General features: G+C 40.7%; 1 protein-coding gene across 1 annotated transcript in view; it reads right to left on the minus strand.

Annotated features, from left to right (window-relative positions):
- Nucleotides 1–25230, minus strand: part of SLC26A4 (solute carrier family 26 member 4) — a 49450-nt gene that overhangs the window by 21194 nt on the left and 3026 nt on the right. The window contains exons 4-10 of the mRNA XM_029233952.1: nt 18076–18186; nt 16211–16395; nt 15440–15604; nt 10104–10256; nt 9913–9995; nt 5750–5897; nt 3570–3683 (exon numbers count right to left, since the gene is read on the minus strand). Of these exons, the coding sequence (XP_029089785.1) occupies nt 3570–3683; nt 5750–5897; nt 9913–9995; nt 10104–10256; nt 15440–15604; nt 16211–16395; nt 18076–18186 (959 nt within the window). The remainder of the gene's footprint in view (nt 1–3569; nt 3684–5749; nt 5898–9912; nt 9996–10103; nt 10257–15439; nt 15605–16210; nt 16396–18075; nt 18187–25230) is intronic.

Genomic DNA, 25230 nt, shown 5'->3' on the forward strand with positions numbered 1-25230 from the left:
ACACTTTGTATACATGGTTGCTATGATAATCTCAGAGAAAATAAATTTACCAGTCTTTCTGCAGATTCAGAATGCCACACGAGCCTGCTGAGTGGTGGGACCATGTCTCCCGCATCCTCCCAGAGCTGCACGGATGCAGGCTCAGAGCTTTGCCCCACAAGCAGCCCGAGTGAGGGTGGGCAGTAGTAGAAGTCAAGGAAGCTTCAGAAACTTTACCTTCGCTGGCAAAAAAGCTCTCCTAAGATCCGTAACTAGTTAGGAGAGAGGCTGAGGGGGTGGGGACTACTCTCTGTTGTGATTAGATGACCAGTGGGTTCTCTGCTGAGACAGCTGGGGCCTGGCCGAGGTGAAGCCTAGTAGCTCTGAAACAAAGGAGAGAAGGAGACAGGGAGCCAGAAGCAAAGCGACCAGAGAGGAGGCAGCAGAGAAGGTTGCCCTGGGCCCAAGTACTGCCTAGTGCAAGATGTTTGCCTTCAAGGAGACACATAAAGCCAATAGAAATTAAAAGTCTGAAAACTTAAGGAAATTTCATATCCACGCTCATTCACTCCAGCTGGCAAACTGCTCAGTCATGTTCAGAGGATACTTAAGCCAGACTGAGGCGATATTATGCGTATGACATACAGAAAAGTCTGCTCTGTCCAGCCAGGTCCCCTTTCTAGGCAATTTGTTATCTCCCAGCACCACACCTCCGGGTTCCCAGTACCTTGGTCAGCTTTCCCCTCTCCTATCTAAGCAGAGAAGCTGGTATCCTTCCTCCCTCCTTCCCTCCTTTCCTTCCTTCCTTTCTTCTACGCAATTACTTAACCAACATTCATTGTCTATCATGAGCCACATGCATCTCACTGTGGATGTAGGGCTCTGTGAATTGGTGAGAGGGATGGAGATTTGGGGACAGGGATCACAGCCAGCTGCCCAACTCATGCCAGGAGGGTGGCCACCTACTCACTGAGGATAGGAAATAATTAGCCTCCGATTATGGAGACCAAGACTAATTTTGGTTACTATTTTAAAATCTGTGAGGGAACCCATTGCTTGTACTTAATTTATAAAGGAAAATTACTTATTTTGCAGGAAATGCTGTAGATTTCATATCTATGAGCAGATTCAGTTACTAGAGAATTAATTCTTCTCTTAAGTGAGAGGGTAACCAGAGCTAGGGAATAGTTTGTCATCAGAATTACTTTTTCATTAATCAGTAGGAGTCAGATGGGGGTGAGGGAAAGAACAGGTTGCAATGTTGAGCTCTTCTACAATCTGTAGATGTGTTGCAAACAGTTGATGTCCACTAATACTTATGATTCTGTTCATTCATTCAGCAAATACATGCCGGGTGCTTCTTATGTGTCAGGTACAACATATGTATCATAGGTACTAAGGCACTATTCTTACCTTGAGAAGTTAATGACCGGAACCATCAACATTTACAAGTGAGTGCCAGGATTTTACAAACAATTTCTTACTTAATCCTCACAACATCCCTATGAGGCGGGTACAATTATTATCCCCATTGCATAGATGCGGAAACTGAGGCTCCAACATGAAAAAAAACATGAGAAGCCACACAACAGGAGAAGACCTGCCAGTTTAGTTGGTCACAAGTCCCTGGATTTCAGTCCAGACACTTAGACTTTTAATCCCAGAACTTAGTGTACATTTCAGTAATTAAATATTAAGCTATTTCTCTGCTTGCTTCATTCTTCAGTACTGAAATCCTGGCATCTTTCATTCCTAAATATAATACACGCCAGTGTGTGGCAGGGGGTATTAGCTTACCAGAACACCATTATCCCCAAAGCCTCTGCCAAGGAATCACTTTACATGGGCATTCTTAGGAGGGGAGGGGAGGATGGACGGGACTGTGCCCATTTCAGTCTGGAAGTAACAGCAGAGAATGGACATCAGCACTTGGGGATATGCCTGCACCCACTTACAGCCATGTGCCCTGGAGAGCTTGTCTGGGCCCCATCTCCAGTGGAGGCAGCAGAAAATTTCACTGCTGACAGCTACCCCCTGAACCGCAGGTACAGCTCTGGCAATCACCTCCAACCTCTTCCCCTTGACCACAGATCTCTGGTTATGCTTCCTATTTGAGGCTGTATTGTTTTATTTGCTCTCACAAAGCTGGAAATGTTTGCAGAAAAAAGCAAAGAAAACTCAATTTTAAACAGAAAAATTCTGAAAATTTAGACTAAATTTTTGTTGAATGGGAGTGAAGAAATTGGAAGAGGCCAGTTCTTCTGACCCTGTCACCAAGATCCTTTATAAATGGTAAAGGAGCATCATGGGCACCTTGGGGACAGTTCAGGCTCCCCCTGGGCAACTTCCTTGTTGGAGTCATTCATTTTGTCAGTTTCTCTCTTTTGTACTTATTTGTAAGTGTCTCTACCTTAAAAAACCCTATTTGAAGACTCTGTGTGTGTGTGTGTGTGTGTGTGTGTGTGTGTGTGTGTGTGTGTTACCCTATTCACTTTGGATTTGTTGTTCTCCTTTATAGTCTCAATGTACTTTTTACTCTTAAATAATAGTTCTTTCTGTACTGGGATGAGAAAACTCTTCAGGCATAACAGAAACACAATTCCTGAGCTGCCCCTCACCCCCATCTACTTGGTTTGGCTTAGCTGACTCATGTCCTGCTGGAAAGAATGGTCAGAGAACAGCTCCTGAGCTTTCTAGCCCATTAAAGGAGGAGTTTTCCAGAGATTAACTTGGATGCTGGTTTGGGGGGCGGCAACAACTTAAAAACCACATTTAAAAGGCAAGATGAGGGCTTCCCTGGTGGCGCAGTGGTTGAGAGTCTGCCTGCCGAGGCAGGGGACACGGGTTCACTCCCCGGTCGAGGAAGATCCCACATGCCGCGGAGCGGCTAGGCCCATGAGCCATGGCCGCTGAGCCTGTGCGTGCAGAGCCTGTGCTCCGCAACGGGAGAGGCCACGACAGTGAGTGGCCCGCGTACCGCAAAAAAAAAAAAAAAAAAAAAAAAAGGCAAGATGAAACCCACATTCAGAACTTTAGGAACAAAAGTCTTGCTCAGGAAGAAATGCCAAAATGTTACAACAAAAATATCCTTGGCTAGCAAACTTGTTCTCTGGGACCCAACGCCTCTGGACGAAGCTCCTGATCCTTGTAAAGGAAATGTAAATAGACAGCTTTTCATTTTCCTGAAAATAGAATAACTCACTAAGCCACAAAGTGCTCTTACTAGGCCTTCTCTATCCCCAGATAACAAATTGGTAAAAATCAGCATTCTTCATGACTGATTCCTTGTCAACTGTTATCGTCCCTGGAAAAGAAGTAAGTGGAGCTATCTACCAGCTGAGCACTGACACAAAATGGTTTGAGACGTGGCGCATCAGAAAACCATAAATGTTGCTCTGGAAGAGTTTTTAGGGGAGGGGATGGATCACCGTTAAGGAGATGGAGAGACCCCAGGTGCAATCAGACCAGGAAGTACAAGTTTCTCTTTTCTCAAAGGCTAATCGTCTTGTGCAAGCCCTTCTGAGCCACCATTCCCCTGACTCATTCTTTCCATCATTCTAGATGGATATTACGACACCGCTGTTACATACCTGTGTCTTTCCCCCAGTGCTCTCCTGGACGGCAGTGCGGGACAGGGCAGTGGTGGCCACAAAACAAGAGAAGAATCCAGAGAAGATGTTGCTGATCCCAAAGGCAATGAATTCCTAAGAGAGAGACTGGATGGCAGTGTTGCTACATATCAAATCTTTGCAAGACCCTCGCCAAGTGTTTAAGGAAGAGCATTAAGAAAGCAAACTCTCAAGCCCACCCTGCCTGGGAGTCCCAGTTTAATTCTTACCATTAAAGGTGCTTGGGACCCTTGGAAGACACGGGGACTTCTGGCTCCGTAGAGCCTAAGAGAGGCTTCACTGCTTTCAGTTGTTTTTAAGATTGACTGATCTTTTGCTCAAATGCTTATTTCACTTCCTGGTGAGTGGCATATCTGGCATATCTGTAACTCTCACATGAAATATTTTCTCTGTGGTTGGGTATTTGCTATGAAGTGTATTATGATTAGGAGGGCTATTATTCTTATTGAGTACTAATCATTTAACTGCTGTAATTGCTATGCTGTTTTCAGAAACCAACCATACTTGCAGATTTGCAAGCAGTGGAAAATCAGCTCACCTGGTAAATGTATCAGGTGCTACAAAAAATGTCCTGTATCTATTACAGGTATCCCCTGCTTTTCAAAATTCACTTTACGCCACTTGGCTTTTACGAAAGACCTATGTTAGTACCTGCTTTTGCTAACTGAAAGAAATCCCAAGGGGCTTTTTGCTTTTACAAAAAAGGGTGAAAAGCATCTCTTTTGTAGCTAGCCCTTATAGAGGCAGCCTGCCCCCCAAGTAGGGAGAGTGGCACCACCAAGCTCCTCCCCCGGAAACTACACTCAGCATCTCAGCCTCGAGCCGCCATCGCTTTGAACTGTGCTGGTGAGCACCTGTGCTTCATCTAAATGGATTTTGTGCATCTGTTTGCAAGATGTGTCCTAAGGTAACTGCTTCTTCACTTTACTGCCATTTCTGCTTAAGAAAGTTTTCATAGGAACGCTCTACGTTAGGGTAGCAGGGGAAACCTGTAATTGCACAATAAATCACCTCAATTTAAAGTGGTCACAACTATTATCATTGGCGTTTGTTGCTCTGTTTTGCCGTATTATAGCTGTCATTAAAAAAACAATTACCAGGCGATACTAGATTACATGAAGAATTCTTATTCCAATCTGTTAAGCTTAAATGTTATTTATGACCTAACTGAGTTAACTTTTTAAAAATTAGGATTACTTCAACTTATTTCTTAAAAAGTAAAGTGATGCATATACACTATTAATACTATGTGTAAAATAGACAACTAACGAGAACATACAGTATAGCACAGGGAACTCTACTTAATGCTCTGTGGTGACCTAAATGGGAAGGAAATCCAAAAAAGAAGGGATATATGTATTCGTACAGCCGACTCACTTTGCTGTACAGTAGAAACTAACACAACATTGTAAAGCAACTCGACTCCAATAACAATTAATTTTAAAAAAAGTACAGTGGTGCATACAGTACAGGGAATATAGCCAATATTTTCTAAGAACTATAAATGGAGTATAACCTCTAAAGCTTGTGAATCGCTATGTTGTACACCGGAAACTTACATAATATAGTACATCAACTATACCCCAATTAAAAAAATAATTTGTTACAAAATGTAAAGCAAAAAAGAGATGTATCCAGCTAATACTACACATGGAGCTTGTTTGGATACTTAACCAGACAAATCAACTGTTTAAAAAAACTTTTTTTTAAACTTTTAAAGATAATCTTAAAACTGACTAGATAGTTGATATTATCAAGGAATTATTGTGAATTTTTTTAGTTGTGATAATGATCTTGTGGTTGGTTATACCTGAAAACTGACTGGGTATTAGATGGTATTAGGGAATTACAGCTAGTTTTTTAGATATGATGATGTATCATGATTGCTTTTGACATGCTTATCTTTCAGAGACATATAATAAAATATGGATAAACAGTAAAATATATTTAAAAAATTAAGTGATACAACATGTATATTTCAAAATAATTTCAAATTAGCACACACAGGAGAGAAACCAACTCAATAAAGATGGGTGGAAGAAACCAATCCCTTCTTTAGCAGACAAGAAAAATCTTTCCCATTTATGTTTTCTTCTTATTTTCAGCCCTACAAAACCAGTTCAGCAAAAGAGTGACCATACCTGGTTCCCATCGATGGTGTAATCATACTTGATGGCGTATACTTTTCCTACAGACACTGCAATGGCATAAGCGACCACAGCGATGGAAAATGATGCAGTCAGCATCTCAGAAAACAAACTCACAGATGGAATTGCCGGTGGCAAAAACCTAGTGAGTTTTTAAATGAAAAATGCTGTGAAAATTTGACCATAATGCTCTTCCCCCACCTCACCAAATGCTCTATCAACCCAGCCACAAGTCAGAAATAAAAGGACTTGATCCAAGAGGGCAAGAGGTACGTGAGATGCATAAGTGGTAGCATCTGTTTTTACAGGTTTCAATCAGAAGTTGGTGCTATCTCACTGGCTGATTCCTTTGTCCCCTATTTGAGAGGCTACAGATGCTGCCTTATCTACGCTCTGACAAGAATAAGCCTGTCATTACTGATTTTTTAATACCATACAATCCCATGCTGTGCCATTTCACACATTAGTGTTTCTCCTTACACAATTTCATCTTAAAGGTCTTTGAATTTAAAAGATATCCTAGCCATAAAATGAGATTTACCCTGTACAAGGTGAGGTCAGGTCTGTTAAAGAGACAAAGAATGTAAGATGCTAAAAGAGCTAAGTGGAAAATCCATTCTAAGAGCCATGATATTTTAAATCTTCTTGAGTCCGAAAAAGATTAAATGTGTGTAATTATCATAATGCTCCATAGTCACAATGATTAAGACATCCCAACAACTGCGGGATCAAACAGTTGCTGTTTGACAAAACCAGAGCTACGCTACCAACTGTATAAAGAAATACATCTACAAGTTTATAAGCCTGCAGTTGTCCCCAAATATGAAAATCGGGGTGGTGGTGGATTCCTTTCTTGTACCTATATCTTTTTTTTTTTTTTTTTTTTTTTTGGTGTGTGGGCCTCTCACTGTTGTGGCCTCTCCTGTTGCGGAGCACAGGCTCCGGACGCGCAGGCTCAGCGGCCATGGCTCACGGGCCCAGCCGCTTCGCGGCATGTGGGATCTTCCTGGACCAGGGAACGAACCTGTGTCCCCTGCATCGGCAGGCAGACTCTCAACCACTGCGTCACCAGGGAAGCCCACTTGTACCTATATCTTGATTACTATCCGTAGGGTGTAATTCCAGAGGTCCCTGGCCAAAAAACAAAAACAAAAGGCAATCTCCCTGACCTACCTCACACCTGAAGTTCCTTTAATAGGAAACTATATTTTTTTCCACCTATAATTAGAGGGAAGTAGTAAAGTAGAAATGATTCTTATAGAAAACAATAGAAATCTAGAGCCAGCTAATATCCTAATATTATCCAAATTAATATCCTAATCTAATATCCTAGAAATTGTTGAATCTACCTCTCTTTTTGTTGATACCGGAACTGAGGCCCAGAAAAGTGAAATAATCTGCTCAAGGTCATTTAGTAGGTCCAGGTATGAATGTTAGATATTAGATGATTTCCTGGGTCACAAGATCTGACTGACCCTTTTAGAGCCTGCTGGTTAAGAAAAAGGTTAGCGATGGGACTTCCCTGGCAGTCCAGTTGTTAGGACTCCGGGCTTCCCATGCAGGGGGCACGGGTTCAATCCCTGGTCTGGGAACTAAGATCCCACATACCGTGCGGTGCGGACAAAAAGTAAAAATTAAAAAACAAAAGACAACAACAAAAAAGAAAAAGGGTCAGTGAGAGAATCAGGGCTCCTCGTTTAGGTGAATCCTAGTGGGACACTCAGAAGCTGACCGGACTTGCAGAAATTGTGTACTTGGCCAGGCAAGGGAGTAGGGAAGTAAGGCAAGTGGTCACAGTTTTGGGGACAGTGTCATTGGGCACTGAGCGATACTGACATATGGCATTGGCCCTCAATGGGACAAAAGGAAGCTGCTGGCGGTGGCTGTGCTTTTACTCCCTTATTGGGGGATTGATGTGGGGAGGGGATGAAGAGGTGGATAGCACAGTGTTTCTTTTTGTTCCTCTTCCTTTCGTCCTACTCACCTTTCTCTCCTTTCCTTGCCCTTTTCCAATCTCTCCACAGCACCCTTTCTTTTTCAGGTTTGTTAACGTTATTAGACTTGTTTCAGTGCTACCAAAAAGTTGCACAAGACAAATGGGATCACTGCCCTTGGGGAGGAGCTTTGAGTCCTGGGGGCCAGGCAGGTTAGGTCAGCTGACCAATCACACCAGGCGGTCTGTCAGAGGATGCAACTTGACTAACCCAAGAGCAAGAGGCTAGAGATCCATTCTCAGCAGGAGAGCAGCCAGGAAAGCTCTGGATAGGGTCAGAAAGGATCACTGAGGGCGGGCGTCCCCAACCCCCGCGCCACGGACCGGTACCTGTGCACGGAGATGAGCGGCGGACGAGCGAGCGAAGCTTCATCCGCTGCTCTTCGTCGCTTGTTTTACCGCCTGAACCATCCTCCGCCCCACCCGACCCCCACCCCACTCCGTGCAAAAACTGCCTTTCATGACACCGGTCCCTGGTGCCAAAAAGGCTGGGGACTGCTGACTTAGGGCAGCAAAAATGAGTTCCCTAAATCTATTAATGGAACATGGACTTATGGGACAGGGCATTTGCTATGGACCTCCTCTAAGAGTTACACCCTAGGAAGCCTGACAACAGGGATCTATGAAATATATATTTTATGTAGCTGTTTATAACTACTCAAATAATCTGTTAGGGTGAAAACGCCATAACTCAAATAGCCAACACTGCATCTTTTTATCACTAAATTTATACCAGCATTAGGATTCACTATCAAAATGTCGATCCTCTAATGTAAAGTTTCCCAAACTTACCTGAGCATTAGCATCACTTGAAGCCCATTTGAAAACTATTAATTCCCAGGCCCCTCCTCTGGAAAGCCTGATTCTATAGGTTTGGGGTTGGAACTAGGAATCTGTGTTAACAAGGGCCTCATGTGATTCTTGAGAAAAAGTGAGTTTGAGAAACACCAGAAAGAATGATATGTAAGTTAAGCCCCATGTAGCCAGCTGTAATTTTTCTTTTTCTTTTTCTTTTTTGAACAGATTAGAAGAAATCATAAGATTAACCCAATGGCAAGGCAGCAGTTCCCTGTGGAATAAGCCCCGGGACTGAGCTGGCCTGAGGAGTTTCTATTAAGAGCATGAGAAACAGACTGTTACCGGTCCCTCAGCTATTATTAAGGGGGGGGAAACCAGTACTTACTAGTTATCTAACAGCAAGTCTAGTCATAGATGCTATAAGTTTATGTTACAAATGTAATAAACATCTGGGTTTCTTTTTCAATGTCATATGATCGAATTATACTGTAGGACCCTTGGTCCACTTTGCACTTTATGAGCGATCTCACTGGTGCTTTACAGCAAGTTCAAGTTGAGATTTCGGTGGTTTGTCATTCTCTTTGTGTCATAGGAGAACCTGCCAGGGCCACAGGACTAGATGGTGACAGAAGTAGACAAAGAACCTTAGTTCTTTACTCTTTTAATTCATCAAACTATCAAATATATCAAGCCTCCCTTAGAGATAATGCACTTTATTTATAGGCACAAATGATATAATTATTATCTAAGATGGATTAAACTAAATGGAGGAGAATTTAGGCCAGATGTCCCTTTTTCCTTAAGCAGATTGTTCTCAGTACAATAAATGTTACTAACCATGATTCTACAGTATGTATAGTATACTGTAATTGTATATGTGAGTTTAAATCAGGAATCTGGCGTTAAAAGTGCATGTCCTGCCACATTTTAAGAACATAAAGAAAAAGAGAGGGCTTCCCTGGTGGCGCAGTGGTTGAGAGTCCGCCTGCCGATTCAGGGGACGCGGGTTTGTGCCCCGGTCCCGGAAGATCCCACGTGCCGCGGAGCGGCTGGGCCCGTGAGCCATGGCCGCTGAGCCTGTGGGTCCGGAGCCTGTGCTCCGCAACGCGAGAGGCCACAACAGTGAGAGGCCCGCGTAACGCAAAAGAAAAAAAAGAAAAAGAAAAAGAGAGAGCATATGCGGGTCTCTTTTATACAAATGGCTTGATCTTTATCTACACACATACTGTTTATCTGATACTTTGCACAAATGGGTATTTCTTTAAGATCACACACAAATAAGACCAATGAAATGAAGCTTAAGTTTCATTTAAACAGAAAGTACTGACAATATATTAGTATTGCCTAAGAGGAACTCCATACTCACCCACTTGGGATGGACTTAACAATGCCAGCATTATAGTTTTTTTCCAGGTCAACTCCATATGAAATGGCAGTAGCTATTATTGTCTGAAATAAAACAAAAGAGGTTAAAAAAAAAAAAGTCCATTTGTTTTAACAAGTCCTTTCTTATCAAACTAATTAATGCTGAATTTTCTAATTACACATTCTACTTACCACAATCACTTCTATAGGAATAGGGACTGGGATTTTGTGTTTAAATCGATCATTTAATTCCTTAACTGCCATACAGATGATAATGGTGAGTAATCCAGCAATGAAATCAGCAAGATTAGTGTTACCAATATTTTGAAAAATCTCAATTAGAGTCTGTAAAAAAAAATGTTTTTATATAGTTCCCATATGAAAAATCATATCATCATCAAAGAGCACTTAAGAATTTCATGTAAAATTATAAAAATGTGTTGGTTAATATACAGACCACTGATATCCAATCTTTGCAATATATATACCAAGTTATTAATGATGGTTAACTTGAAGTGGTAAAAGTATGGGTGATTTCTGCTTTCTTATTTTTGCTTATCTGTATTTTTTACAATAAGAATGAGATCTTTTAAAAGAAAGTATATCATTATATACTGTCTTTTGCTTGCAGAAAAGCTTTAAAAGTTTATACCTTAAGTGGTTTTACAGGTGCTATTAAGTGACCTAATTTTCACCATGTTGATATGTATTATTGAGATTAAAAACTGATAAACCAAAAGTCCCAGTTAACCAATATTTTAGGTAAAGCTCTTCACTAAACCTGAGTGATACAGGTGAGAATAAAAATCCCTAAAATTCTTCATATACATACAGACTGACTGATCCATATACATACATACATACAGACATATACATACATACAGACTGATCCATTCTTTATGGCAAAGAAAAGCTATTGAATTGATATATAGGTCAAGTATAAATTTCTGGAAATTAATTTGGTACTTAGTTCAAACTTGAACTAAGGTGACTTAAATAAAACTAACTATTTCCAAGTGGACAGACAAGACAGCTCAAGAAAAACTAGTTTTGTTTTGTAAATAGGAGGTTTCTGGGAATCAAGGGAGATTAGCAAGGAAGAATCCTGGAGGAGAACACTAATATCTTTGTTATAGGAACTTCAGTCCTGTAGAAGGCATGACTTTAGAAGGTATTCCTCAATTCTTCGAGACGACTAAGCTCCCAGTGAAGGTTACCTTTCTTTGAATGAGTCCTTTTATAGATATATTTTTATATGAAGATAAAATATTACTTAAAATAATTATAACAACAATGTGGTAACAGTTATGTATAGTGCTCACTGAGTAATGTACGAGTCATCTTGCCAGCAACCTCCACCGCTCTGGAAAACATTCAGGAGTAAGGGAATGAGAGGAGAAGCTACTGTGCAAGCAAAATACATGCCACCAAGTGCTTGAACAAGAGTTCGAGAATCTGACTTGTAGGAAGCCTCTTGGACTTTCACTGACTATTTTTGCCCTTGCTTTAAACACAATACTAGCACATTTACTTTGTCTGCTTTCCAGAGTCAGTAAAAATTGCTAGAGGCAGATACATTGATAGTAACAAGATGATGCAAGTGATAGCAGCGTGAAAAAGGAAAAAAAAAAAAACAACAAAAAAACTACTACCACAAGCGGACACAACAACTCAAGAATTTAAGGCATTTACCATAGCAGTAAACAGCCCTACACAAACAACTCAGAGTCTTGAAGGTATTGCTGTCTGGCCCTTTACATAATCAATTTTCTGATGATGACCCTGATTAATTCATGAGCTAGATATAATACCTCAATTAATTGTCTATACAATAAAGGTTTACTCTCAATGCAAGACAGAAATATTCAAACTTAAGAACAATCAGAATACCTATCCCGATCCTAAAAACTTTCACCTTACAAAAGTGATCACTACAGGATTGCCATGTAATCTATGAGAGTCACTTAGACCTTTGAAGAAAAAGCACCTGTGGTGTATTAAAAATGTAATATGAGTTGCAAAAACCAAAATCAGTTTATATTACACAATTGCATCAAACAAGGCATATGAATATATTAATTACCTATACTGAGTAGTTATTCAGAATCTTTTTTTTTAATTTTTATTTTATACTGGAGTATAGTTGATTTTACTCAGAATCTCTTATGAAAAGTTCTACAATAGAAAGCTTAATCTATGTGGAAATAAAATTCACCCATAGAAACTGAAGTAGTCAGACTGTACTCAAAGATATAGAAATGAGACTTTACGAAAGCACTGTAAAGTAATTCTAATTTAGTTTACTATTAAAATACTTACTCAAATGTGTTTAAAATATGGATATACTTATGATTCTATATTTCAGCCTAGTATTCTGACCAGTTCAAATCAAGATAATGAAACTTTTCAGAATGGGTAATATTTTACTATATTTCCTACCATGCTTGGAGAATTTTAGAACCATTTCATTTACAGAATTTCTTCCTTCTGGGTATATGAAGCCTTAAGTTAAAAATTATACCTGATATTACATATGAGGAAATTCACTGGTTAACTTTTGGTGCCAAATTTATTTTAATTCATCTTATCTCTATGAATATAACAAATCCCTCATAATCAGCCCTTGCTGTCAGGCATTTCCTCCTACCAGAACTTCTGTTGCATATATAAGATCAACCCTTAAAATGTTACTTTCCTTTTATAATGGCTTCATTTTTACATACTGAAATAGATTCGAAGTAATGAACCTGATCGAGCTTAGTGGTAGCTTTCAAAACTCCCACCATCTGGGCAGAACTTTTCCATGTGGTTTTCCTCCTCATTAGGGGAAGAAATGGGGAGGTAACGTCAATTTAGTCAGCAAGCAGAAAGGCTTCCCTTGTCTATTGAGACAAACCATTCAGAGTGAATGGTAGGAAGACATAACCACTTGGAAATGGACTGTGTGATTTACTTACATGATTGAGTAGTTACCTGGTAGCTTGAGTATTACTAGTTCTGAATTCTGACAATTTTCCTTTCTGTCTCTTGTACCCAGCATCTCTGGCATTTGTAAACAAGTTTCTATTTTCCTTTCTTTCCCAATATTTCCTCCTCCCATTACTTGTATTCATTATTTCCTTTTTTTTTTTTTTTGGAGGAAGGAGCAGGCAGGCGATCCAGAGCACAAGCTTATAACAAAAGGGATGTTAACTACATTCCAGGGACAGCATCTTACAACAATCTTACAGTCTTTCCTGGAGGAATCCACAGCTGCCCTGCATGTGTTGAAGGATCCTTTCACGAATAATCGCAACTGGTAATATCATAAGCAGAATTCTCTGTTCAGGTACTGAGTGGCTCATTCAACCCTTATGCAATTATTTCCAGACCTGCTGATTCTTTTTTTTATTTCCAGAGGAGCAAGCTTATATTCATCCTCACACAAGAATGATTGAAGTATCTTTATCCAACTTGGCTGGCCTGGGAGGAATTGCTTGCAGAATTCTGTAACACATTCTAACCTGAGGCTTCAAGAATAATGTTCAACAGGACATAAGTCACATAATAGTTCAAAAACTATTTTTGACCTTGTTCTAGTGTTTCCTGGTTACTTTGGTCTCTGTTGAAAGTGGGGTTATTTGCAGCAAGCTTCATCTTAAACATAGTCCTAGGAGACCAGAAGGACTATTTCTGTCCCCTGTGTGCAGAAGTCCAGCAGCGGCCAGAGACCCAGGTCACCCATCGGCCTAGGCCTCCTGTGATCTGTGAGGATGCAGGCCTAGCGATGTTCACACGAGGAGGCGAGCACACTCAGTCGGAGTGTCTTGGTGGATTCAGGAGTAAGTGGGTTTGTACAGGGAGTGAACAGTGCCTGGCACATGGCAGGTTTCAATAAATACTTATTGAAAAGATGAATGAATGACAATGAAGGAATAAATGAATGAACAGTTGATAGAGAAAGTAGGAAAGCAAAAAAAAAATGGTGTGTAGGGACTGCAAAAGTGAGACAGCTTCTCAGAAAAAGGTAGTCAGAAGGTCTCAAAGCAAACCAAGGTCTTAGTAGGAAAAAAATCAACAATGACAGAAATAATGATGAATGAAAAAACAGCTGCTAATAGGCTGGGTCCTTGGGAAGTGAACAGTAAGTTCCATGAGGTCTGATCATCATGATAATGAAAACAATAATGAACTGAATTGTTACTATGAGCCTGGTATTGCACTAAGTGCTTTACACAAATTTTCATTTTTAATCCTCAGAGTGCTAACAAGCAGCTACTCTCATTACTCCCATTTTACAGCTGAGAACACTGAGGCTTAGAAAAGTTAAATATGACATGACCAGAATCACATGTGTCATAGGTGGTGGAACCAAGACTCCAATTCAAGTCTATTTAAGTTCAAAGTCTATGATCTTAATCACTATGTTAAATTGCCTCCTCTACCTAGTCCCACTGCCTAGCACAGTATCTGGCCTGGAGTAGGCACTCGGTATGTCTGTTGAATGGACAGAGTAATGTGGGATTATGGCACTGCTGTGAACCTGAGCAAATTCCTGTCCACCTCACTAATTTTCAGATATGTATGCATGGCCTTACATCATTTTAGAAGCTAATACATGGGTCATTAAAGGACTCAAACTCATTCTTAATGCTGGCACATTGTATTTGCCTTGTATCGTTCTCCCCAAGCTAGGGTGACATCATGTTACTATTACCACCATTTTTCAAGCGTTGATAACATGCTTTATATAGAACATAGATTTAGATCCAAGAACTTTTTCAAATCTAATTAGTGTGATCTACATCCTTCTTTTGCATCTCTTTTGCATGTTGAATCATCTCTGAATCTAATGTTCCTCTTTGTCTATAATTGCTGGGACATTTACATTATGCATTTTATGGACTCTCACAGTTAAAAAGGGCTTTAGAGATACATCTCCAATCATTTCACTTTATAAATAAAACAGAAAAGCCTTGAGATGTGAAATAATAATTTCAAAATAACACTTTTTTTTTGAGTACTTGTTATATGCCAGCCCCTAGGCCAAGTGCTTCTCATATATCCTTATTTAACTTAATTGGTAGATATTACTACCAACTCCATTTTGTGGAGAAGGAAGCTGAGGCATGGTGATTTGCTCATGTAATAGTGCAAATAATAAACAATAGGGTCAGGATATGAATCCCGTTCATCCAAACTGAGCTTTCAGCCACTGTCCTACACCATGTGTCCAAGGTCACTTAGCTTAGCAGAGGCAAAATTGAGAATGGGGTTCAAGTCTGCTGCCTCCCAGGCCAGTCTTCACTGTAGCACTTTGTTTTCGTTAATATTTTTAAGAGTAATGATCCTTCTGAAACCATTTTGATCAACTGAGAAAAATGTTTTGCAAAATCTGCCTTTTTCAACGTTACCCCTGATTCTACTGCTTCTTTCAGAGAAGAATGTTTTCAGTGGCTCCCAAAGTATGGCATGGAGGAACGTACACTCTCCAGACTCAAGTTCAAGAGGAAAAGTGAGCCATCCCTGGATTAAGAAGCAGCACTTACATAGATAATGGAGAGAATTCCATTATAGTTTTTGGTTGAAACATTGAGGACAATCTTTAGCTGTGAGACCAACACTTGGAAGGCAGCAGCTGTTGTGAATCCACCAACCAAAGGATCTGCCAGGTACCTCACAATGAATCCAATCTGCAAACCTCCAAATATCAACTAGAACAAGAAGAAGGAAGGAAATATTAAATGTTTGCCTGGGAGAAGGATCAACCCTTTTGAACTATTAATGAATTAAACTTAACACCAATTAAAACTCTGGTAGCCTGCCGATAACACAAAAATACTTGTAGGAAAGGAATCTGAATTTCTTAATGCCCTCTCTCCTCCACCACTCTAAAATTTGAAAACCATTTGTAGTACGAACATTAAATATTTCTAGATATGTAATAAGAAAAGAAAAATTCATGTAGCTTATTTCTGTGACTTGCAGTTTCCATGGCTCTGCTCAAAAGAACTTTTTTTCTCTTTATGGGTTCTGGCACATTTCCCTTCTCTTATTCTCATTTGAATCACACATGTTCTTCTGCCTTTTTTTTTTTTTTTTCTGTCTCTGACTTTGATGATTAAGTGAGCCTTAATAAGTGGGGGCTTGCTGACTATTTTAGCATCTGACCTAAAACAATATAACTTAAAAAATAACTTTGAGGGGTCGGTAAATTGATTTGTTTTGCTTTTAAATGAATCTTTAAGTCCACATGCTCTACAGTTAATTCTTTCAAATACAAATCATGCCAATCTGTATATTCCTTGTAAGCCCATTACCTGTATGATTCCAACCAAAAGAGTAAGGGTGCTCGCAATCAATACTCTTGCTGCATCTCTAGCTGCAGAGTCTATCATGGTGGTATTCAGTGTAGTTCCATTACTGCTGGACATGAGAAAGTGTTCGTCGGGGGCCATGCTCAGAACAACAGATCCCACCATTAAACTGACCACTGGGAAAGGTCCTGGGGAAAAAAAGTCTCTTATCAACTAATAATTATTAATCACTTGTAAATCAACTATACCTCCATAAAAAAACTTTAAAAAATTATTATTATTAATTGCAAATGTTTAGGCTCAACATGTCTACATAGGATTAGAAAGATGTGTGAAGTAATTAGCTGTGATTGGGAAAATACTGTTTGTTCACAAAAAAAAGCTAAAAAGTAGATGCTTCAATGCACTCGTGACCCAGAAATGAGCAAGAGAGACATGTAGGTGGGTCATTGTAATACAGCTTTCAGACTGCTTTGTAAGCACACAGGAAGGGTGTCTAACCTATCTGTGTGTGATCTTTACGTATATGGGTGGGACATGGGGGGTGGAGGGAGGAGTTGTCAAGAAAGGTTTCCTGGCAGAAATGGCATACTAGCTGAGTCATTACTTGTTCCATCTTATTTTTATTCTAGGTAAGTTCATTTCCTAGAGCATCCAACGTCCTGATCTCTGTGGAGATAAGGACCTTGATCAATATCACCTGATCAAAATTAGGTTAAAGAAATAGCAAAGGGAGTATAGAGTTTCTCTTTTTCTCTTTCCAAGACAAATTTTTTCAAATCAAATGCCAGTCTGTAAGATTCTACGTTTCAAAGGTACTTTTCTTTCAGCAGCTGCTCCATTCACTACTGATGTTTTTATCCATGATGATGATGATCCTATCCTTTGATCATGGAAGGCTTTAACAGCTGGGAGGGCTCAGTACCAAAATCCAGTAACCCGGAGTGTCTAAATGTATAGAACACCAAAGAGAAACAAATCAGCTTCTGTGTTCCTCACCTCGTCATGCATTTGATACTGATCTACTCTCCCAGGTGAGAAAGTTATTTTAGTCAATAACCTCATTCTGAGCTCCTTTTATAGACAAGGCAATATGCCAGACACTGGGGGAAATACAACGAAGGATAAGGATATGGGCTGGGGATATAGTAGTAGATGGCTGCATTTGTTTCAAAAGGATTGCCCAGGTACACATGTCTAGCCAGCAGATGGATGTAGGCGAAAAGTTATCTCAAGTGTAAATGTCAACGTTGCAAAATAGCATTAAAACACTCATTTACTAGAACATTTTAGCAGAAGAAAATTCAAATTTTAGGAAGTTCAGGAAATAAATCTATTTTGGGCCATACCAAGAAGGACAGCCAAGCTCAGTTTCTAAATTGTTGTGGCACGATTTTGCCAGTCTTCCAATATTAGTGACTTAAAATAAGCATGCTCTTTAATAAGACAATGAATATGTATTTGATGAACATAATTTAGTAAAAGCTAAGTTAATCTAGTAAAACAGCAGGTTTGAAGACCTCTTGAAGATTTTTTTTCCCTTGTCATTTTTAATTTTAGAACACTTTCTAAATATAGAGTCAAATGTATTACATTTTTGAAAAGCAAAACATGCTAAGATTTGAAGGTAGGCTACAATTTTTTAACAATCTTTCAATTTTCTCCTCTTCATTAAAAAAAAGGGGATTAAGTGTAAAGCTTACACTTTACACTTAAGAACCATTGCATCATTGAATAGGAAAAGCGGGTAAAGCACTGATGCCCTATCTCCCTAGAAAACATTAACAAAGATATGGAAGCAGAACACACATAATATAGCCCAAACACGTTAAATGTGAACAAATAGAATTGTATATGCTTATAATTACCAACTGAGATGTGTCTTGATGTTCCGAAGATAAAGTATGTCAGGATAGGAAAAAAAGCAGAGTAGAGACCATATCCAACAGGAACAGCAGCTAGTAGAGCATACGCCATGCCTGAAAGTACATCCAAAATGATCAAATTCAGAAACAAAAGTTATGCTTTATGTCTACGGTACAGAGAAAGGCCTTTTCATAGATCTCTTCAACTTACAGCTCATTCTGAGTGATTTCCTTACTACGCTAGGATGCAGAACATGATTCAAATCAGCTGGGATAATGATTGCAGCTCACATATCACCTGCTCAAAGGAGCCGACTCAACTGATCAGTAGTTCAATCATCAGGTGAGCGGAAAAAGAAAGTCAAGTCAGTTGTTGATTAAAAACTTGATCAAGGGCTTCCCAGGTGGCGCAGTGGTTGAGAGTCCGCCTGCCGATGCAGGGGACATGGGTTCGTGCCCCGGTCCGGGCAGATCCCACATGCCGCGGAGCGGCTGGGCCCGTGAGCCATGGCCCCGGAGCCTGTGCTCCGCCACCGGAGAGGCCACAACAGTGAGAGGCCCGTGTACCGCAAAAAAAAAAACAAACAAAGAAACTTGATCAATTCAGTTCAAAGGCTCAGGCTGGGTTTGTCTGAATTCAGTGTTTCAGTGTTGTGAGGAACACAGTCATTGTTGCCTGCCCTTTCTCCTTTCTTGTGGGGGAACAGAAGTTAGATCCAAACAAAGAAAAAAATCTGACCTTTGTACATAGCATAGGCTCTCCACTAGGAGATCAACACCTTCGCTAGGCTATCCCAAGTGGCTTCTGGGTCCATGAATGTCACACTGTATGGAGAAATCTCAACCTTTCTGTGTACATGGCAGTGGAGGACAATAATGTGTTGGCTTTTTGTTTGTTTGTTTTTTGCCTTAAACAACAAACATCTGTTTCTCACAGTTCTGAAGACTGAGAGCTTCAGGATCAAAGTACCAGCAGTTTCAGTGTCTGGTGAGGGCCCTCTTTCTGGTTTGCAGATGGCTGCCTTCTTGTTGTATCCTCACATGGCACAGAGAGAGTGAGCTCTGGGCTCTTCCTCTTTTTATAAGGGGACTCTACCTGATTACTTCCCAAAGGCTCCCACCTCCAAATATTATCACAATGGGGATTAAGGCTTCAAGATAAGAATTTTGGAGGAACACAAACATTCAGTCCATAGCCCTTTCCTTCTCCTGTGGGTTTTTTTTGATTAAATACTTCTTAGGTAGTCAGCACATCTTACTCTATATTACCCCCCTACATTTTACTCACTCACAGTGAGAGAAAATCAAGCCCTTTGACCTTTGGGTCATTAATAAAGGATTACATTTATAACAGTAAAAAAAAAAAAAGTGGCAACAACCTAAATATCTTGGCCTCTGAGTACCCAAAATTATTTATTGAATGAATGTTTCAAAACAGGGAAGTGGTTAACTAAATTATACTGTAATTCTATGAAATGAAGTTGATGTGCTGCATAGAAATAATTTACTGCTAATAATTTACCTATCTCTAGTACAATAAAGTGCATATAAGAAATAAGTGAGAAAAGGCAGGACTCAAAATAGTGATCAGGGAATTTCCTGGTTATCCAGTGGTTAGGACTTGGCACTTTCACTGCCATGGCCCAGGTTCAATCCCTGGTCAGGGAACTAAGATCCCACAAGTGAGCAGAGCAGCCAAAAAAAAAAAAAAAAACAAACCACAAAATAGTGATCAGTATGCATGCTTCCACTTTTGTTAAAGTAAACGTGTTTGTTGTATGCATTTAAAAATATGAAAAGATTTAACAGAATTCAGGTACGCAAAGACTATAATATAATAAACACCCATGTACCCACCCTCTAGCTTAAGAAATAAATTATTGCCAGTACAGTTGAAACTCTCTATATACTCTTTCTCATTCACATCGTCTTTCCTCCCTCCACCCTCAGGAATCAACCACTATCCTGAATTTAGTGCTTACCATTCTCAGACATTTCTTTATACATTTACGTAGATGTGCATTTATGTGTCTAGTAGGATATTTACTAAAATATGGGTTTAGTGGGTTATCTATATGCTAGGATCAAAGGAGACTTCTCATTTGTTGAAGAGGTATTTTTTTCATGTTCCTTATATGTATTTTCTAGTTTCCCACAATAAACATTCATTCATTCATTCAGCAACTATTGATTATGTACCCTCCATGTGCCAGGCACTGTTCTAGGTCTGGGGGAATATGGGAGTGGACAAAACAAAGTCTCTGCCCTTAGAGAGTTTTCATTCTAGAAGAATCTGTATTACTGATGCAAATGTTTTCATATATAAATTACAACAAGGAATTGCAATAAACAGTCATCCCAAGAGCATAGAGTAGAAAGGTGAGGCCACAAAGGGAAGACAAGAAAAGAAGGAGCAAAAACAAAAGCAAAAAAAAAATTTTTTTTTAAAATATTAAAAAATAAAAGAGGGCTTCCCTGGTGGCGCAGTGGTTGAGAGTGTTTTTTTCAAGTATTTGTATTTTTTTCAAGTCTATGTATTATTTTCAAGTCTTTCTCAAATTTCCACTTGCCTAAACTGGGCTCTGCAGTCCTTACAGGCCTGGAAAATGGGGGCTTTTTCAGTTTTCACAAAGTATCCTATTTCAGGACAACTGCTACTCAGATATACTGTAATCATATTATAAGGGAATTTGGTACAACAATTTTGAAATTACATAATTTGTAAAGAAATCTAAGCCATTGATTTAAACTATGGAATCTCTTGTGTTGACACCCTTCCTATGTAGGATGGTGGCATGTATTGATAAAGGTGCTAGCAAACATTCGGAAGCATCTAGAAGGCAAAAGTATCCATAGAAAGTAGAGAGCAGGTTCCCCATAGGTACGATTAAAAATAGCACTAGGGGGCTTCCCTGGTGGCACAGTGGTTGAGAATCCGCCTGCTGATGCAGGGGACGCGGGTTCATGCCCCGGTCTGGGAGGATCCCACGTGCCGCGGAGAGGCTGGGCCCGTGAGCCGTGGCCGCTGGGCCTGCGCATCCGGAGCCTGTGCTCTGCGACGGGAGAGGCCGCAGCAGTGAGAGGCCCGAGTACCACAAAAAAAAAAAAAAAAAAAAAGCACTAAAAGGGCTGCATTGATTTCTTGCTGCCTAGTGGGAACTTTTTGTTAATAATAAAAGTAAAAAAGATTTCATGATCCTTAGCATTTCTGGCTTCTCAGTAACTCCGGTGAGTTTTTCCCTACCCCTCAGCTGCCCAGCCAGTGGTTATATTGGTTATATCGTGGACCTTGCCATCCCTAGAAACTGCAGCGCCACCTCTGAGATCTCAACGTTGAGCCTCCTGCTCTCCACCTACAGCCACCTAGCCTCTCCGCTCACCTACTCCAGAATCCTTACTGCAACATTTCTTTGTCCTCAGGAGGCTTCTAATCCATGAACGGATCCACTATCCTTGGCAGCCTCTCATATTCACTTGCCTTCTTGTCCATAGAATTTTCACAAGTACTCTGAACTTCCTGGCTTCACTCTCTCTCTCCTTCCCCTGTCTTCTCTGGTAAAGCCCCAGTCTGGCCAAACCCAAGCATCACCCTATTCCATGCCAGGATTCAAGCAGCTGGATAACTGAACTAAAGTTCTCTACATTTGGGCTGGCCAGTTTCACATAAATTTCATGATCGCAAGCCCCAGATGGGAACTCCACACTGCCTGGCCATCCAATTTCATTTCCTCAGGAAGTGTGCTTTTCCTCACCCCGAGATAGCTACTCAGACTTCCCCTACTTCCCTCAAACTCCCCATCCCCCTTCTCTATACAGACACTGTTTAGAGATGAATCGTAGACTTCATCCAAAACATGGACTCCATGAGATGCCTGTTGGCTTTTTACCAAAATTTCCAATCTCTCTGCATCTGCACAGTTTTGTCTGTCTTTTCTCCTTTGAAAATGGAGGGAAAATATCCCACCTATCTTTAAGGAGCAGCCCTCCCACTTCTATCCTTGAACCGATCTACACTTGCCCCTTCTTGTCACTTTTAGTTGTTTCTCCTCTACCTCATGGACGACAGATCTCATGGTCCACTGGGTCACATCTGTGTTCTAGCACCTCCTATATTAAAAGAAAAATAAATCCTTCCATCACTTTATCTTTGCCTTTTATGCCTCTGTTTACAGCCATTTCTCTACTCTGCTTCACAGCAAACCTTCTTAAAAGTATTGTCTGTGTTCCATCACCAAGAGCATTCCATACTACAGACCCCTCTATCCTTAAAAAAAAAAAAAGAAAGAAAAGAAAACAACTCCTCTCTTGGCTTCTGACCCCACATTCCTCAGACTGTTCTTCTTCTCTAACTTCCTGAGCCCAACCTCCTCATGTTTCTTTGTGGCCCCTCCTCAACTCCCTGACCTTTAAGTATTCCAGCCCCATTCTCCTCCCCATCTGCCCTTTCTCCCTAGGTAGTTTCAGGCATTCCCACTCCTTTAAATATCACCTCTAAAGTGATGCTTTCTGGACTTTTATGTCTAGCCCAGACCTCTCCAATGACCTTCCCACTTCTAGTATCTCCAACTCCATGTTTGGCGTCTCAAATGTGGCATGTCCAAAAGGAAATGCTTGGTTTTCCATCCCAATCCTGGTCCTCAGCCAGTCCCAATCCATCAGTATATTACCCGTGATTCCTGCTCCAAAATACATTTCAGGGGACTTCCCTGGTGGTACAGTGGTTAAGACTTCTCACTTCCAATGCAGGGGGCGCCGGTTCAATCTCGGGTGCAGCCAAGCAATGTATATATTTATTTCAGATCTGTGCAGCTCTCTCTAATCTCCTGCTTGATTGGCTTCAAGCCGAACCATCTATCCTCAGGGCTGGGATTTGGGAGAGGCAAGCGAGCAAGCGAAGTGCCTGGGGCGCATTATTGAAGAAGGCCCCCAGAGAGTAACTCATTTATGCATCTTAATCCTGGCCCTGTCTAACCTTATCTCCTCCTGTTCACTCCCCCCAGCCCGCCCCCTCCTCCACCCACACTGGAATTCTTCCCGTTCCTCCCTTGAAAATACTATGCTCTTTTTGACCTCAGGGACTTTGCACCTTTGCCCGGTACACCCTTCTTTCTGATCCTTACACGGCTGTCTCCTTCCCATCCTCCTGACCCTGATTAAATTTCACCCCCTCAGGAAGCCTTCCTTGACCATTCTAACTAAAATAAACACTCCATCCCCAAATTAATCCCTATTCAAGCCTATTTAATCCACCATAATAGATATCACAATCTGTAATTATTTTTCTATTTATCTGCTTATTTATTTAATTCCTCTGTCTCCCACTTAAAATGAGCTCCGTGAGGTCAGTACCCACCCATGTCTGTCAGTAAACCACTGAATCCCCATGGCTGGCCTGCATATGTTATTAGATGAATGAATGATGATGAATGATGAATGAACATATGAACGAACCACGTTCACCTCCCAGAAATTCACCTTACAAAGATAACTTCATAGAGATAATGTTTCTGGAAAGCGTATCAGTCATAAAGTGAGGAACTGCATCGTTTGTAAATTAAGATCCTAGGAATTAGACTCTGGGTTCAAATCCCAGCTCCACAACTTACCAGCTCCATGACCTTGGACAGGATGCTTAATAAACGAAACTAAAACTAAAGTTAATACTTATAAGATACTTGTCTATGAACACTTGGGGGACACAGCTTGAAACACCATTTTTCATACATAAAGATGATTCATTATCAGGAATGCAATTCAGTCCTCTTTAGTAAAGGTTTCCAGGGCCACCTATTTTGTGCCAGTCTCATGCTAGGCACTGGCTAAACAAATATGAATTAGACAGTTCCTGTCCCCCAGGAGCCACAGGGCGTTGCCATGTCACAGCTATTAGAGTCCACTGTATACACGGCACTTGGCATCATTTAACGTATGAACCGCACTGCCCCATCCACCTTTGTGATTGAAAACATGGTTGGCCAGGCTGTGGCTCTGCACTGGGGCCACAGAACATCTTCCTTCTCTGTGGGAATCTCCCTGGCCTGATCTGAATAATGCTGAGAGCTCTATAGGCAGATTTTGTCTCATGGCATTGCTCAACCTGTATCACTAACTTCTGAAATAGTCCATTTCCAAGCCATCTCTCTACACACATTTCTACCCCACCCTACTTCCCATCACTTGGCAAACTGAGACTTAACCTTCAGGGAAACAGCTCTGATGACTCCTCCTCTAGGAAGCCATTCCCAGTCTCTGAAGGCTGGGTTGAGTGCCCCTGTGTGCACTCCCTTCCCAAGCAATGTTACCCCTGCTACGGTTGGTCCTTCCATTGAATTGTTATCTATCTCCTCATTGGACTATGAGCTCCTTGAAAGCAGGTGGTGCATCTTATTCATGTCAGAATACCTAGTGCCTGGCACCTACTAGATACTCCATAAAATGATAATAAATAAATGAGATTTCTGTTTTCATGGTCCAGAAGCTTTGTAGAGTTGAAGCAAGGGCAGAAGCAAGACGATGCGGGTGGAGGACAAAGGAGAATGCCCATACTGCTATGCACCAGCCATGCAATAGATTTCCAAGATGTTCATGGAAATGTGGCATAAAGGCAGTTTAAAAAATGTCCTGTGTTGGGACATTTTGCCAAAAGATTAAAATACGGGGATGGATTTAAAAAGGGGAGGGGGAGGTAAGGGGAGAAAAAGCCACTTATGTGTAGTCCAGGCTAAAATACGTCCTTCCCTTTCCCTTAAGTCAGTTTCAAACTGCAGGTCAAGACCATGTATGCAATGTAAAATAATTTAACGGCCTACAATCATCATTTTAAAAATATAAGCAGAATAGAATAGGACAGAATAGAAAATAGCAGAGTGTATCACCTGTAGTGAAGGTAAATATTATTTCACAAAACTTGAGATATGTGTGTATAGATCATGATGTAATACAGATTTCTTACTGTGAGTTCTGATCAGTGAAAATTGGGAAGCTGCTGCTTAGGTGATAGGGCTCTAGTTGGAGCCATGCAGCTAAAGAAGCAGCAGGGCTTCCCCGGAAGAGAACTCCAAGGAAGAGAAGAAACAGGGGAATCTCACCACTAAGGGGCAGACTCTGGAGGAAAGATGAAGGCTGTGGAGGGTGAGCAAGCCTTTGTTGCAGACCCAT

This window comes from Monodon monoceros, unplaced genomic scaffold (assembly GCF_005190385.1).
Source record: "Monodon monoceros isolate NGI ecotype Baffin Bay Population unplaced genomic scaffold, NGI_Narwhal_1 Super_Scaffold_2, whole genome shotgun sequence".
NCBI lineage: Eukaryota > Metazoa > Chordata > Mammalia > Artiodactyla > Monodontidae > Monodon > Monodon monoceros.